This window comes from Ornithodoros turicata, chromosome 6, assembly GCF_037126465.1.
Source record: "Ornithodoros turicata isolate Travis chromosome 6, ASM3712646v1, whole genome shotgun sequence".
Lineage (NCBI taxonomy): Eukaryota > Metazoa > Arthropoda > Arachnida > Ixodida > Argasidae > Ornithodoros > Ornithodoros turicata.
The window spans coordinates 25,837,669-25,852,663 of record NC_088206.1 but is presented as its reverse complement, the minus strand read 5'-3'; the positions used below and the strand labels follow the sequence as shown (position 1 = coordinate 25,852,663).

Genomic DNA, 14,995 nt, shown 5'->3' with positions numbered 1-14,995 from the left:
AATCGGCGCCGGGCCTGCGCCAAACGTTGAGTTTACGTTGCTTTCCAAAATCGCGCCTTGGTCATCGGGGAAACAACACGTGGAACGCATCGGGACTTGCCCTTGCCCTCCCCCGCTGTTTGGAGCTTTCGAGCGAGATGGATGAGGGCGAGGACAGTGATCTCACCGGTCGCCGCGAGCGAGTGAAACGCTGTCGGCGCACGCGTCTCTTGAACCGAAAGCAACGAACGCCGTATTGTGCGTACGAGCGACCCTCTGAGACTGTCACTCTCAAAATGCGTGGTTTACCTCGTGTACACTTAGTTGAACTGTGGGGTACTACGTTGCCACCCGCGATTGTGCCGTTTGACGGAAAAAAGGGGTCCCTTCTTGCGTAGATCGTTCCACGAAGTTCAACGCCGATATTCTCAACGAAATCGACGAAAATGGTGACCGAATATCAGTGTGGTGTCGTCAGGGTTCTCCCGACAGCGGTTTTTGTATCTTGTGCAACCAGAGCATCAGTTGCAGGCAACACGGTGTTGCAGCCGTCAAACGCCATGCAGGCTCCAAGCGACACGTCGAATGTGCCAAGCAGCACCGGGACGACTCTGGAATACTAAAACGGCCGAAGAATGTGCAGCAAGGCTTGGACTTCACGTGCAACAGAGGGGCCCTATCTGCGAGTGACCGCGTCGCGCAAGCGAAGGCTCTCGTGCTGGCAATGACGCTAAAAGGAATTCCCTACTCTTGGGCTGATACCGCCTCGTCCCTTTATCCGCTAATGTTTGCGGACTCGGAAATCGCCATGCAATTTTCGTGTAAACGGAGTAAGGCGTCGTACATTGCGTCTGATGGCCTTGGGCCTCACTTTAAGACGCTAGTTGTGGAAGAGCTCAACAGACCATCTGTCTTCTGCGCAATCGCAGGGGACGATACACCCGTAGTGGAGCAGCGGTGCCAACAGCTAGATGTTGTTGCAAGGTTTTATTCTGATATCACGAAAGAGGTGGTTGTTGAACATTTGGAGTCCTTTGTGCTGGGTTCCGCGACGTCTGATACCTAGTGCTCAACGAAATCGCCAAGGCGACTCAGGACCCTCCGCAAAATAACCTGATCTGCTTCTTCAGCGACGGACCTAACGTGATGAAAAGCTTGAAACGAAAGATGAAGGAAACGCACTCAAATATGTTAGATGTAGGCGAGTGTTGCCTTCATAAGGTTCATAATGCATTTGGGCATGGCTTAGACGCCTTTGGATCAGATGTTGAGGCAGCAGTGGTGGACCTATATTATTTCGTCAAGAATTCTGCTGTGCAGAGTGCCGCAGTGAAAGCACAGTAGGAAGTGCTTGGGCTGCATGAGAATGTCTTCCTCCGTCACTTAAGTTCGAGGTGGCTTACACTGGGGCCTGCAGCGAGCCGACTGATTCAGCAGTTCTCGGCAGTGAAGAATGTTGTCACTTCGGAAAGTCAGTGTCGTTCAGGAGGGCAGCTACGTGAACGCTTGCGGAAGGCGTTCTCGAACAAGGACTTCTACCCAAAATTGTTTTTTGTCAGGAATGTTGCAGACCTTTTCACAGAATTTTTGACTTTGTTTCAACGCACTGAACCCTTAGTTCATCTGCTGTACGACGAGATGGTGGCTCTTGTTCGAAAACTTTGTGGGCGATTCATAAAATCTGAATCATATCGCTGTAGAAAGGGCAGTGAGCTGCCCTCGCTGCAACCTCAGTCAGCTGTAAATTGGAAGGCAAAGGTTGAGGTTGGGGAGGACACAGAGGCAGCTATGTCATCATGGGACCCAGCAGAGAAAAAAGCATTCAGGTTGGGCGCAAGAAGCTTCTACATCAAGTGCACTAGTACCTCCTGACACGACTACCTTTTGACAATGCTGTGCTACGAAGCCTACACTGCTACACCCATCGTCTAGGGAAAAAGAGAGCTCGTCCGGTGACTTCAGAACCCTAGCAACTCGTCCCCCACAAGTGATTCAGCCTCCTGATGCATTGTCCCTGAGGGATGAATACATGTTGTTTCAACTTGAACCCATCGAAGCACTATCGTCTTCAAGGCTTGATGAATACTGGAGCAGCATCTTTGCACTGAAGAGGGCTGACAGCTCAACAAAATTTCCTCTGTTGTGCAGGCTTGTAAAAGCCTTGCTGTGCATCCCCACGGCAACGCAGATCTTGAGAGAGGATTCAGCGAGAACCGTCATATTCTTCAGGAGAGCGCATGACTGACAGTTCAGAGTATCAACGGTAGACGGCACATTGTGTCATATGATAAGAGGTTTGGAGGTGACCCCAGCCGTTTTAAAGTCACACCTGCAGTGAGAGGCTCGTGCAAGGTGTACCGGGAGCGTGTTGCAGCAGAAGAAAAGCTGGCGAAAAAACGACTACGTGCTGACATTGCCCTGGCAGGGCCAAGCAGGGATGAGCAAGATGACCTGCAGAATGAGGTGCTCTGTGCTAAAAAAATGCTAACCAATGCTGAGTTGCTCATTGAACATGGCGAGAAGTCAAAGAACTTTGAGGGTATTGAAAGTGGCCAGACCTTACTGACAGAAGGCAAAGCGCGGCTAGCCGTTGCATTGGAGAAACTGGTACTGAAGAAGAAGAAAAGTGTGCATTTGTAATCACCTGCTTACCTGTTGGACTTGCTTACTTTTGCAGATATTCCAGGGCGCATACACCCCTAGTCAAAGTGAGTGGCAGCCAAAGCATGTCAATGTTCTTAATATATTTATCATCTTCTGTAGTTTCCAAAGCTAGTTACTTTGTAGTCAAGTGGATGGTTTCCCTGCATTTTCTTTTTGGGAGAATTAGTTGTGAGCCAACTTAGAACTGCAATAAAAATGGGACCCAATAGGAACTTTTTAGAGCTGGATGTAGTAAGTTATTCTTATCGGCACAGCTGAGGTCCAAGCACGACACTGGCATGCAGTAGTTATACTTTAATGGGGTTACCTCGCGCCAGCTCCAAAAGCTAGTTTCGCTGCTCACAAACACAATTTTGGCTGCTCCAAAAGGTGCTCCAAAACGACTTCGGTTAATCACATCCCTGTGTCAGAAGTGGGACGTCGAACACGCCACCAATAGCCACCTACTCTACGTCCAGCGTGTCTGCACAGGGGGATCGAACGACGTCAGTAGCGCGGCAGGAGGGTCAAGCTCGGGTTATGGCAACGTTTAGCATCGCCACGCCTGAGCCTTTCCAGTTTACGACGCCGAACGAGTGGCCCACATGGAAGAAAACGTCCCTAAGGTTTCGCACCGCTACGGGCCTACTGCAGCAACCTGGGTAGCACCAGGTGGACGCACTGGTGTACGTTATGGGTACACAGGCAGAAGGAATATTCGGAACATTCCGTCTGCTGGAAGCACAGCAGAAGAATTTTGACACCGTCCTTAAGAAATTTGATGAATATTTCATTCCAAGGAGAAATGTGATTTTCGAGAGGGCCAGGTTCAACAACCGCGTCCAGTTGGAAGGAGAATCCGTCGAAGACTTCGTTACATCACTTCACACGTTGGCAGCGACGTGCGGATACGGAGATCTCCGAGAAGAGCTCATCAGAGACCATCTCGTAGTGGGACTCAGGGACAAGCAGCTCTCAGAAACTCTTCGATTAGATGGAGAGCTGGTTTTACGAAAGGCCCAGCTTGCGGGGAGACAACGTGAAGAAGTTGGCCGTCAACAGAACGAAATAAGGACGCCGACCGACAACGAAGCTCCCATCAGCAGAGTGTCTCGTCAGAAGGACGGAGCACAGCCTCGTCAAAACCGTGCGAAGCGATCGCCAAAGAAAGCTGGGAGGCAGGACTCACAGATGCAAGGGAATTGCAAGTGGTGCGGTAAAGACAGCCACCCGCGGAAATTTTGTCCAGCAAAAGAAGAGACATGCAGCAGATGCGGAAAAAAGGGCCATTTCGCCAAAGTCTGCAGGTCTTCGGGGGCGGTACGCTCGCTTGATACAGCAGACGTAGGTTTCTTAGGCACCATCCGGCACAACAACGACTCTAAGGGGGACATCACTATATCTGTAGAAGGCGTCCCGTTAGGATTCAAGGTGGACACTGGAGCTGACGAAACAGTCATTTCGGAAGAACTGTTTCAAGAACACTTCAAGCGTCACGGTCTTCGACAACCGCCACGAAGGCTACACGGACCAGACGGAGTATCCCTCGAAATCATAGGGACCACAGAACTACGCCTGTCCTTCCAAGGGCGCGAAAGCTTACAGGCAATCTACGTCTTGAGAGGACTAAAAGCGTCCCTACTGGAAAAGCCAGCAATAGAACACCTGGGGGTTCTAGGGAGCGTGTGCACCGTAAAGAAGCTGGAGCCGAAGAGTGAGTTTCCAGAACTCTTTCAAAGTCTCGGTAACCTACAGGGTGACTACCAGATCGCACTTCGCCCAGACTCCAAGCCATTTGCGTTGTCTTCTCCTCGCCGAGTTCCGATACCTTTATACGAAAAGACGAAGAAAGAGCTCACCAGAATGCACCATATGGGCGTCACATCACCTGCGGATCAACCTACCCGATGGTGCGCACCAATGGTCGTCGTACCTAAACCGTCTGGGTCAGTACGAGTCTGCGTTGACTTCACGGAACTGAACAAGTACGTTGAGCGAGAATGGTACCCAATTCCTAGCATCGAGCATACACTGGGACTTCCGCAAGGAGTAAAAATATTTTCCAAGCTCGATGCAAATTCTGGCTTCTGGCAAATACCCTTAATTGACAGAAGACAGCAGGCTGTTGACAACCTTCATAACTCCGTTCGGGAGATTTTGCTTTAATAGACTGCCCTTTGGCATCTCTTCAGCTCCCGAACATTTCCAGAGGAGGATGATCGACGTCCTGGCCGGGCTTCCTGGAGTAGTCTGCCATATGGACGACGTCCTAATATGGGGGAGCAGTCAAGCGGAACACGACGAAAGGCTGCGTAACGTCCTACGGCGTCTACGCCACGCACGAGTCACACTTACCGAAGACAAATGTCTCTTTTCAGTTCGTGAGGTGATCTATGTTGGACATACAGTCAGCGAAGCAGGTGTCCGACCGGACGAAACAAAACAGACGTCCGTTCAAGAAATGACCAGGCCAACGTCCAAAACAGAGCTCCGTCGACTCATCGGAATGGCTACATACCTCGGACGCTTCGTCCCACGTGTAGCGGACATTTTACAACCACTCTCTTCTATGCTAAGTACAAAGCAAGCTCTTGTTCGGGGTCGACGACAGGAGGAAGCTTTTCTTCAATGGAAGCAGATGCTTTCTTCTCCCCCAGTTCTAGGTATTTACGACCCCAAAAGAGAGACCGTAGTAACTGCCGACGCATCATCGTACGGCCTCGGGGCCGTCCTTCGACAGAAGTCACAAGGAAAAAAGTTTCAAGTCATTGCTTATGCTTCACGAGTCTTGACCGACACTGAAAGAAGATACGCCCAAATCGAAAAGGAGGCGTTGGCGCTTTCATGGGCGTGCGACAAATTTCGCGACTACCTTGTGGGCAAGTCCTTCAACCTTGAGACTGACCACAAGCCGCTGGTGCCAATATTCTCTTCCAAGCAACTCGATGACTTAACTCCGAGAATTCAACGAATGAAGTTGCGCTTACCGCGGTATTCCTTTACAATCACATACGTTCCTGGGAAGCAACTTCTAACAGCTGACGCACTTTCCAGAGCACCGCTCCAAGATACTACGGAAGCCAGAGAACTTGAGCAGGAGCTTGGAAGCTACGTCAGGTTGGTGACGTCCGCGATACCGGCAACAGGTACATCCCTGAACTTGATGACGTTACGGCAACGGAAAGACCGGGTGTGCGAGCGCATCGAGCGCAGCGAGGTTCATCGACCAAGGGTGGCCAAGCCGCCGTGACCTTTGACCAGAGCTGAAGGAGTACTGGACACACCGGATGGATATTTCGAGACAGGGTGATGTTCTGATGTGTGGGCCGAGAATCATCGTACCCAAATCGTGCAGAATGACAGTCCTCCACTCCCTTCACGAGGGACATCTTGGCGCGGAAAAATGCAAGAGACGAGCCAACCAGAGTGTGTGGTGGCCCACTGTAAACAAGGACATTGAACATCTTGTGAAAGGCTGTCAGCAAAGTCTACGCAACAGCACTAACCGAAAGGTGCCACTAATGCCAAGCGACTGGTCTGATCGCCCTTGGCAAAAGGTAGCCATGGACCTGTTCTTCGTAAGAGGGCGTTGGTGGCTGATTGTGACAGACTATTTTTCCCGCTACCCGGAAACAGCGTGTCTCGAAAACCTATCTTCCGCGTGCGTGGTTAATCACTGTAAATCTATATTCTCGCGCCATGGTATACCCGAAGCTGTGGTATCGGACAATGGGCCAGAGTTTTCCAAGACAGGAACCTCTTCATTCGCTTCCTTCGCTAAGGAATACCAATTTATCGACGTAACTTCAAGCCCCAGGTACCCCAGAGTAATGGTCTCGCCGAGGCTGCTGCAAAAGTCATCAAGCAATCCATTACGAAGACTGGGGACCTGTACCTTACAGGACGCTCCCGCTGAAGAATGGATATAGTCCTGCTCAACTATTGATGGGGAGACAGCAACGCACGACTGTCCCAGCTGCTCCGCAGCAGCTGGTCCCGAGTCTGCCAAACTACAACGCTCTTCGTCAGTTCGAGCAGCAGTACCGAAAACGGCAGAAAAGGGACTACAATAGACGATATGGAGTCCGGAACCTTCCCGAACTCCAGGAAGGGGAGGACGTATGGGTTATCGACTTGCGTCGCCAGGGCATCGTAACGGAGAGAGCCCAAGAACCACGTTCCTATTGGGTTGAAACCGAGGGGCAGCAGGTGCGGCGCAATCGAACTCATCTGGTACCTCTGCCTTCTCAAGCAGCGACCCAAGAAACGGAAACCAGCGACACGGGCGGTTCTACTTCTGGGCAGAATCGTGTGGTACAGGACACTCATGTTCATACTAGGTCTTGCCGTTGTGTTAAAGCACCGCAAAGATACCAGGCGTCGTAAGTGTGTGTACAGGGACTAAGCTTAACTGAATAGGTTTGTTGGACTCAAAGGGGGAGATGGGGGACTGAGCAGACCCATCGGTATCAGGATGGGCTTCGCGTACCCGCGCGTGTGTGTGTTCTTTGTAGTACGTGTTTGGCTTGGCTGGGAGTACAAGCAACTGACGTGGCTGGGAACACATCGTCTCTCTCTTTGGCTCCTCGCTCAGCTAACAGTACCAGCCTGTGATCTGCCTTGGACCTCGCGCTGACGCTACAAGGATCACGCTCGCTGATTGGTCCAAAGAAATGTTGTCTGCTACTCCGCTGTCGTCTGGTACTCGGCTGTTCAGGGTTCTGAAAAAGCATTGCTCCTGGCTCGGTCATGATTCAGCCGCTCCTTCTATCCCCAGTAGACGAGTTCAGAAAATCCCAGAGTGCTTAGCGCCGCTTTGAACTGTGGGAGTTTACTAATACGAAAGAAACGGTGTCCTCCAAACTGTTCCGATTTCTTCCCTACCGGTCCATTGTCTACGACGTGTCAAGGTCAGCGAAAGCGAAATGTAAAGGATTATTCTTCGTTCCCCCGCTCAGCGAGCGCCCAGGACGCAATGCGTGCACAACGAGCACTGGGATTTTCGGAACTCGTCTATTCTCTGGGAGACCTGGAAAAACTAGTTTACCGCGGCAAAGGGACAAGGTGCTGACCCTCACTGACCGGCGAACCAGAACGAGTTCCCCCTGTAACGTCATCGGCGACATCGCATCATACCTTCACCTCCTCATTATATCCGGAGTGGCAAGTAAGGGTGAACGCGCGGAGCCATGTTTGGAATACAGTACAGGGAGAGCAAGTTCCTTTTTGCGTTCAGATGCTGTCGTTCCATGGCTGTGGTCAGGTCCGTCGGCCGCATCCTTCTGTCGTCCTCACGTTCTGTCAAGCGATCCTGGTCACGGCACCATGTAGAAGACAGGACAGAAAGACGGGGTGAAGATGTTTACTGGTGCGCAGGTGATACAAGGAATGATTAAGTGCATGTGGCACGAGCCACGGTCTGGGGGCAGACTGTCGTCGTCTGTAAAAGGTTCAACACCATGTTTATGTGAGTTGTTTTTCTGGGAAACAAATTGCACACATCAAAACCTTTCGCGCTGTTCGGTAAAATGACACACACACTCTCCTCAGACGTCTTAATCTTAACTTTTTTTTTGGATGGCCCTCAGTACTCCTCTAAGCTTCTGCCGATAACGGCTGCTAGGCCGACAATTTGCGCGCCTCCGAACGTTTTTCACCTCTTCCCCCCCTCCCCCCTTCAGCTATTACTAAAGCAGTAGGGAGTGTATTTTACAATGCAATGGGGTAAATCTGATGTGTGCTTTCTGGTTTTGTTAAAAGAACGTGAGGTAGACTTGGTAAATTTTGGAGATCAATTGGGAAAATTCAGTTTCTCGCTAATTAAATTCGATAAAAATGCTCATAAGTCATGGCAAAATCTCCGCTGAGATAAATAGCGATGACCCGAGAGTGTAGAAATCATTGGCTAGCTTGAACTGACTGAACACTTCAAACACTATTGAGCTCGATATAAAAAAGAGTTGCAAAAGTTAAAATGTTGCTTGAGTCAACTTTGACTGACCAGTAGCTTACTGTACTCCCACCTCATTATATTTAATGTCATCGAAGAATGTGTAACAGGGACATGTGACGCGAGAAAACAAAGAAGTTGCCAGCGAAATTTCCTTACTGGAAATTGTATTTCCCAAGTCACATGATTAAAGTTTACATTTACATTTTCTGAACAAAGACAACTATGCAAAATAATATTGTCGCTTTTGCACCTAATACAGAAAAATCAAGAAGGTACTCGGGAAGGCACACACGAACATCTACACGTGCCTAGAAGCCCTCAAGAGGGAAGAAGCAAGACAGACAACGTCTCTTCGACAGGTGCTGGCAGGATCCCAGAGGAGACAGCGGTTACGAAAATGGCAACTTAAAGACCGTGCCATCGCCGACCTGGAACGCCAGTATGCGGAGAACGAGATCCCAATGACTCTCTTCCTGAAGGAGGCACAAAAGTTTTGTGGAATCTGAAGGAATCTCCTGGAACCTGACTGTACTTCCAATTTCTCGTAACTGCACGTCGACATTAATGAGTAGAAGAAAGAGCTCTTTAAGAGTTGAACATCCGTACAGCTAGCAGTATTATTGTGGTATAGAATAGTAGAGTTTTCAACAGTTGTTTCAGAAATCTTTTTTCTATCTCTCTTTCCGCTTCTGCTCATATACATTTATATGTATATACAGGGTGTCCCAGAAAATGTCTCATTGAATTACAATAAAAAAAAACTATACCATCTGGAGTGATGCGGTCAATTGCATTTGTTCTTAGGGGTTTTTTGCCACCTCCTGATGTGAATGTCGTGTAACGTAAGTTTATGTAAATCTTTGCGAATCGAACTCAGAAATTTGCCAAGTAAAGGTCACTTTTTTACCCCACCAACATGAAGAGCGTGCCGAATTTAATCAAAATCATGATAATTGACAGTGATATTCAGTATCTATCCCATCGGAAAAAATAGCCCAGCATCATGCTCTATACGGAGCTCCCATATATACATATAGACGACCCTCTGTTTGCAAACATGTGACGTCGCGAGAAGACTGGTTCGAGGTTATATTTTGTTGTGGTGGGCAAGACGCGGGAAAAACACCTCGGCTGATAGGCTGATAAAGCTGATAGTGCCCACCAGCATGCTTTGCGCGGCGGCGAAACGTAATCGGTCACGTAGGTGTTCAGGTCGTCTATTCGCTCCGAGATCGAACGGTGTCGGAGCGCTGCGGAGAACGGAGAACTACCGCAGTGTGGACGCGTCGTCTGCTTTTACACGCTTATTCTGCGTTCAGTGCAGTAGGTGGAACATTGGGGAACCGAACAGTATCGTACCATCGCGGCACAAGTGATCTTCCGGTGAATATACACAAGAGTTACGGAAAAGAACCATCAACTCCGAACATCGGCCCACGTGTTATCCACGCTAGAATGGTGACAGTGTCGCCCCCTATAGGTCGATCTCGCAGCGAATAGCGCACGATGAATTTTTCAGCGCAATTTTTGTCAGTCCGACGAAAGGAGGTTGGAAACCCAGCCCACCCCGGCATCGCACAAAGAGAACACAGGCACGGCTTATCGCGTCCGACTTTCCCTGGGATAATGCTTTCCCTCTCCCAATTTTAGGAACTGTTACTTTTTCTGCTATCACTCTGTGAGCTGGTTTCGTCGGACTCAAAGCGATTGCTCTCAAAAAGTCATCGCGCGTTATGGTCCGGTGCTCCGAAAAGCATGATATTCGGCTATTTTTTCCGATGGGATAGCTCGTGAATATCACTGTCAGATATCACGAATTTGAGTGAATTCGGCACGCTCTTCAGATTGGTGGGGTAAAGAGTGACCTTTACTTGGCAAATTTCCGAGTTCAGTTCGCAAATATTTGCATAATTAAACTTGGGGGTACATGACATTCACATCAGGAGGTGGCAAAAACCTAATAAGAACAAATACCGTTGACCGCATGGTTATAGGTGGTGTAGTTTTTTTATATTATAATTCAATGACACGTTTTCTCAGACACCCTGTTATGTCTTTAAAGGAGCATGGAAGAACTCAAACAGAAATATGTCGGGAGGAGTAGAAATTAGGGTCGTGGGATATATTATTAGCAGAAAAAGTATGACAGCAATCCCGATTTTCACGCGAGCTTTCAATCGCGCGGGTCAGAAATACTCCTTCCCTTCCTTGGTTGTCAGTCGGTGCGTAAAGTGAGTCACCCAATAGTACCTTGTTTTTCCTCCCTTTCTTTTTTGCAGTTGCATTTCGTACCGCTCGTCTCGATTGATCACATTGGTCACTAGGAGACGGTTCTTGGTAGCCAATAAAAAGTGCTGACTGACTTGATGTCACCACACGCCAGGAGCAGCATTGGGCGAGATCGCCGCCGCGCGCATTCTTGTAAACTAATTTTCCCAGGAATTTTACCAAAATAAATATCTTGCGTCACGCTTCCTGAGTACGTTCATATCAGGTGGAAAAAAATGTATGTGCCGTCCATGTTCCTTTAACATTACCATCAGCACACAGAACTGTGCATAAGACAACAATCTAGTCAGCAGTATGCATTTTTAGCACTGTTTTCACGTTGAAGTAACATTGTCGTTCTCTCAGTTTTATCTTGTCTTGTACTACGCAATTTCATAATTCTTATATTTTTAGATTCTGTACATAAACCTCCTTCACGTGTATGCAATGTGTATTTAAACACTTTCATTAATTCTTAAAGGAACTGTAAAGTAAAATATAACCACCATGTTTCAAAATACCATCATGTAGGACTTGGCTGGTTCTTTATAGTTTTCGTAGTAATTAATTTTGAACACTTCTAGAAACTGAAAGGGGGTGACCCTCAACGTTCGCCAAGGACAAAGTGGGAGCCGACCCCGGATTGGCGGACAGATATCACGTGATATTGACGTACTACATAACGCATTTGAGACAAGTAACTATGTAATTACAATTAGACCTGTTTTGAAGAACAACTGCAACTCTTGAGAAGTTCGGTTTAAACCTGCTGCGATTGTAACCTGTGAGCCCCGTGCCTGTGAGAAATATCTGCACCATCTCTTGGCCTTTCTCTTTCTCAGCGTCTCTGTGTCATCTGTTCGTTGTATCGCTGCTGTCTGCAAAGCCTCGCGCCCAGGCTATTTATACTGACGTACGATTTGCGTTCTTGTGTTCCAGGATACACGAACCGTGCACCTTCGACGATGAAACGCACTCGCGACAGCCACCACGACCTCGCCTAGTGGCCTACGTTTTCAATAAATGGCGCGCGAGTCACCTGAGGGTTGGCGCATCTGGGAGTACGCAAGCTTTCCTTGGCGCAGCAATCTATCAGACATGTCGGCACTGTTCCCTTAGAAGTTGGTCGAGGACGCTCATTCCCCCAGAGCGTTAGTCGTGACTGGCTACCTCTGTGAGACAGACCACGGCGACCTCTTTCAGCAGTACCACCACCACCACCCATAGCGTCACCAAGCGTGTCCACTTCCCAAATTGCCCGTGTGACAGCCTGGGTATCAGACGAGAAGCTCTTGACAACTCAAGTGCCTTACAACCACCGACAACCACCGTATGATAAACTTCCGTAGCACTGAAGAAGCCAATTTAAGAGTAAGGCTCATCCAGCAAGCGTGATAAGATAAATTCATTATAGACGAACCTCTGTGCACAAATATGTGACATCACGAGAAGACCAGGTCGAGGTTATAGACGACCCGCACCCCTACGTCATTGATTACGTACGCCGCCTCGCAAAGCATGCTGGTGTGCACTATCAGCTTTATCAGCCGACACCTTTTTCTCGCTTCTTGCCCACCACAGCAAAATATAATCTCGAACCAGTCTTCTCGTGATGTCATATGTCTGTAAACAGAGGGTCGTCTATATTTTGCTGTAGTGGGCAAGAAGCGGGAAAAACACGTCGGCTGATAGGCTGATAAAGCGACAGTGCCCACCAGCATGCTTTGCGCGTCGTCGTCACGTAATCAATGACGTAGGGGCGCGGGTAGTCTATAACCTCGACCCGGTCGATCGAGCCGCATTCGATGAACTAATGCGGCACCTTGACGAGAGGTATGTCGAGGCATGCGGAAAGCGAGCGCTGGATCAGCTCTGCTCAGCATGGCTGGGGGGAGAATGTCAGCGGTCCATGCCAGGCGAGTCACGAGGCGTCGAAGTACGGAACGACGATCTCCACTCAGCAGCGCAATATGCGTCCGTCTCCGAGACGACTGCAGCGCTGTTGGCCTGTTCATTCCATTCGACACCGCAATGGGCTGGAACCAACTGGAGAACCAGGCTGTGCCCTGCTTCGTAGACAAGTGGAAGCGATTAACACATCCGTCACCAACGGTGCGGATGAGCCTAGGATGCCAGAATTTTCAATTGCTTGCAGCGCATGGGTAGAGGCAGTGAGCATGACCCATTCCCGCGGAGTAAAATCAACGATGTACTGCAGAAAGAAAAGTATGGCATAGAGTTCTGCAGCTGTGGATGAGATTTGATGCGAAAGGCGACGTCCTTCCTCTACGCCTTCGGATGGGATGACGAATGCCTAGGTGGATTTGCCATTTCGAGATGCGCCATCGGTGTATGCTGCGGCAGAGGTAGAAAGCTCCGCGTCTACCAGAGCATAAAAATGGGCTCGAACGACTTGAGGGGGAACCTGATCTCTTCGTCCCAGGATGTCCGGAAAACGTACAAAGGTGTGTGGTACTGGCAGAGACCAGGGGGCGTCCGGCGGTGTGACGTCCTTAGCTATGAAGCTGATCGTAGGAATTCTAAAGTCTTACTAAATGAGACTTGCAAAAGAACAAAATATCCTAACACGTAACTCCATCAACGGCTAATAAGAGGACTAGGCACTCAACAAATCAACACAGAGTACGGGTAACAAGGGGCGCAGAACGATGCGTCTACTCTATCCGACAGCCAGGCACGGAACTGAGTCATAATGCTTTTTCTCCTCTATAAAGTCATGCATCTGTCCCTCTTGCGGTTGATTTCTGAACTAATTTAATCGCGAAATTATTAAGAATAGCACTATTCCCATTCAGGGCAGCACTATCGACATCGTCAAGACAAGAATGTTCCTCGTCAAAAAAGAAAAAATACAAAGCGTTAACAAAGGAAAGCATGCATATCGGGGCATGTCAGGACACGTCAGGACAAATCGCACGACTGTTGGGCAACAGAGGAAAACACTTGAACAGAGTGAAAAGACACCATCATCGGACACGTACTCTACATTCCCTCCATTGTAAATCCGCTCGTCACAAAATCCACCTACATCGTCGAACACCATTCACCAGTGACGAACCACACATCCGCACCCCATCAGAGGCAGACAGAACCCTACCTAAGCTACGCTCTTCCACTGACGACAACGCAATTGCTAGGATCATAATTACCGTGTCTACACCCACCAGCGTCCAAGAGAGAAGTGAATCCTTGCGCCCCCTGCAGGCCATTCTCATTGGTCGTGATGTCATCCTATTGTCACAGGGCTACACTGTTTTTTTCCACTAATGCTCCTCTAGACAAGGTCAACCTGAAACAATAGTATCGCGGTATGACGTCATCATGCAGGTGCGTGGCTCAAGGACGCTTACGCTCTAGACAGGGGACCTGTTACTTATTGAATCACTATCCCAAGATTATTTCCTTTATTCTAATATAATGATTGCATAGGGAACTATTGCAGAAGAGCACCATACATGAGAGGAGATTGTAGGAATTAAGCATTTCATTCCCAAAGTCTTACTAAATTAGACTTTCAAAAGAACAAAATATCCTAACACCTTCAATGCCTACTACAACGAGCTAATCGAGACATGTCCATCCCTTCCGAGAGCCTGGCAGCTAACTGAATAATGTCGCTTTGTTCCTCGACTGGATAAAGCCATGCACCTGTCCCCCTTGCGGTTACTCTCTGAACTAAATGAATCACAAAATTATTAAGAATAGCACTACTCCTATTCAAGGCAGCACTATCGTCAAGAATGTTCCTTGTCAAAAAGAAAAAAAAACTACTTGTAGAAGGAAAACATGACAGAACAGGCCAGGGCATGTCAGCGCATGTTTGTCAGACAACATGGGGGAAAAAAGCAAAGACAAACACTTGAACAAAGCAAAAAACCAATATCAAACTATTTCTAAGCGCACGCAGTCCTCTTATTCAAAAACAGTGCTCATCATAAATCCGTCCAGGACAATACATACCATTTTTCTATTGCTACACTTTTTTCCAGCAGCGGTCAATGCATTGCTACAGACTGCGTGACGTCATCACATCCTGCCTGAAGAAGACAGCGGCAAAGACAGACCCCTATTATTTATTGAATCACAAGATTATTTCCTTTGTCCTACTCTTAGTGATATTCATTCTTACAT

At 48.6% G+C, this 14,995-nt stretch overlaps 1 protein-coding gene across 4 annotated transcripts in view; it reads left to right on the top strand.

Moving 5' to 3' along the window:
- LOC135396466 (uncharacterized) overlaps positions 1–9,482 on the top strand; it is a 141,140-nt gene extending 131,658 nt beyond the window's left edge. For 2 of the 4 annotated variants that reach the window (XM_064627453.1, XM_064627452.1), the window contains one exon: positions 8,835–9,482. In XM_064627453.1, the coding sequence (XP_064483523.1) occupies positions 8,835–9,081 (247 nt within the window). In that variant the 3' untranslated portion in view covers positions 9,082–9,482. The remainder of the gene's footprint in view (positions 1–8,834) is intronic. The other 2 variants (XM_064627454.1, XM_064627451.1) reach the window with 1 other exon arrangement.
- Positions 9,483–14,995: the final 5,513 nt, after the last annotated feature.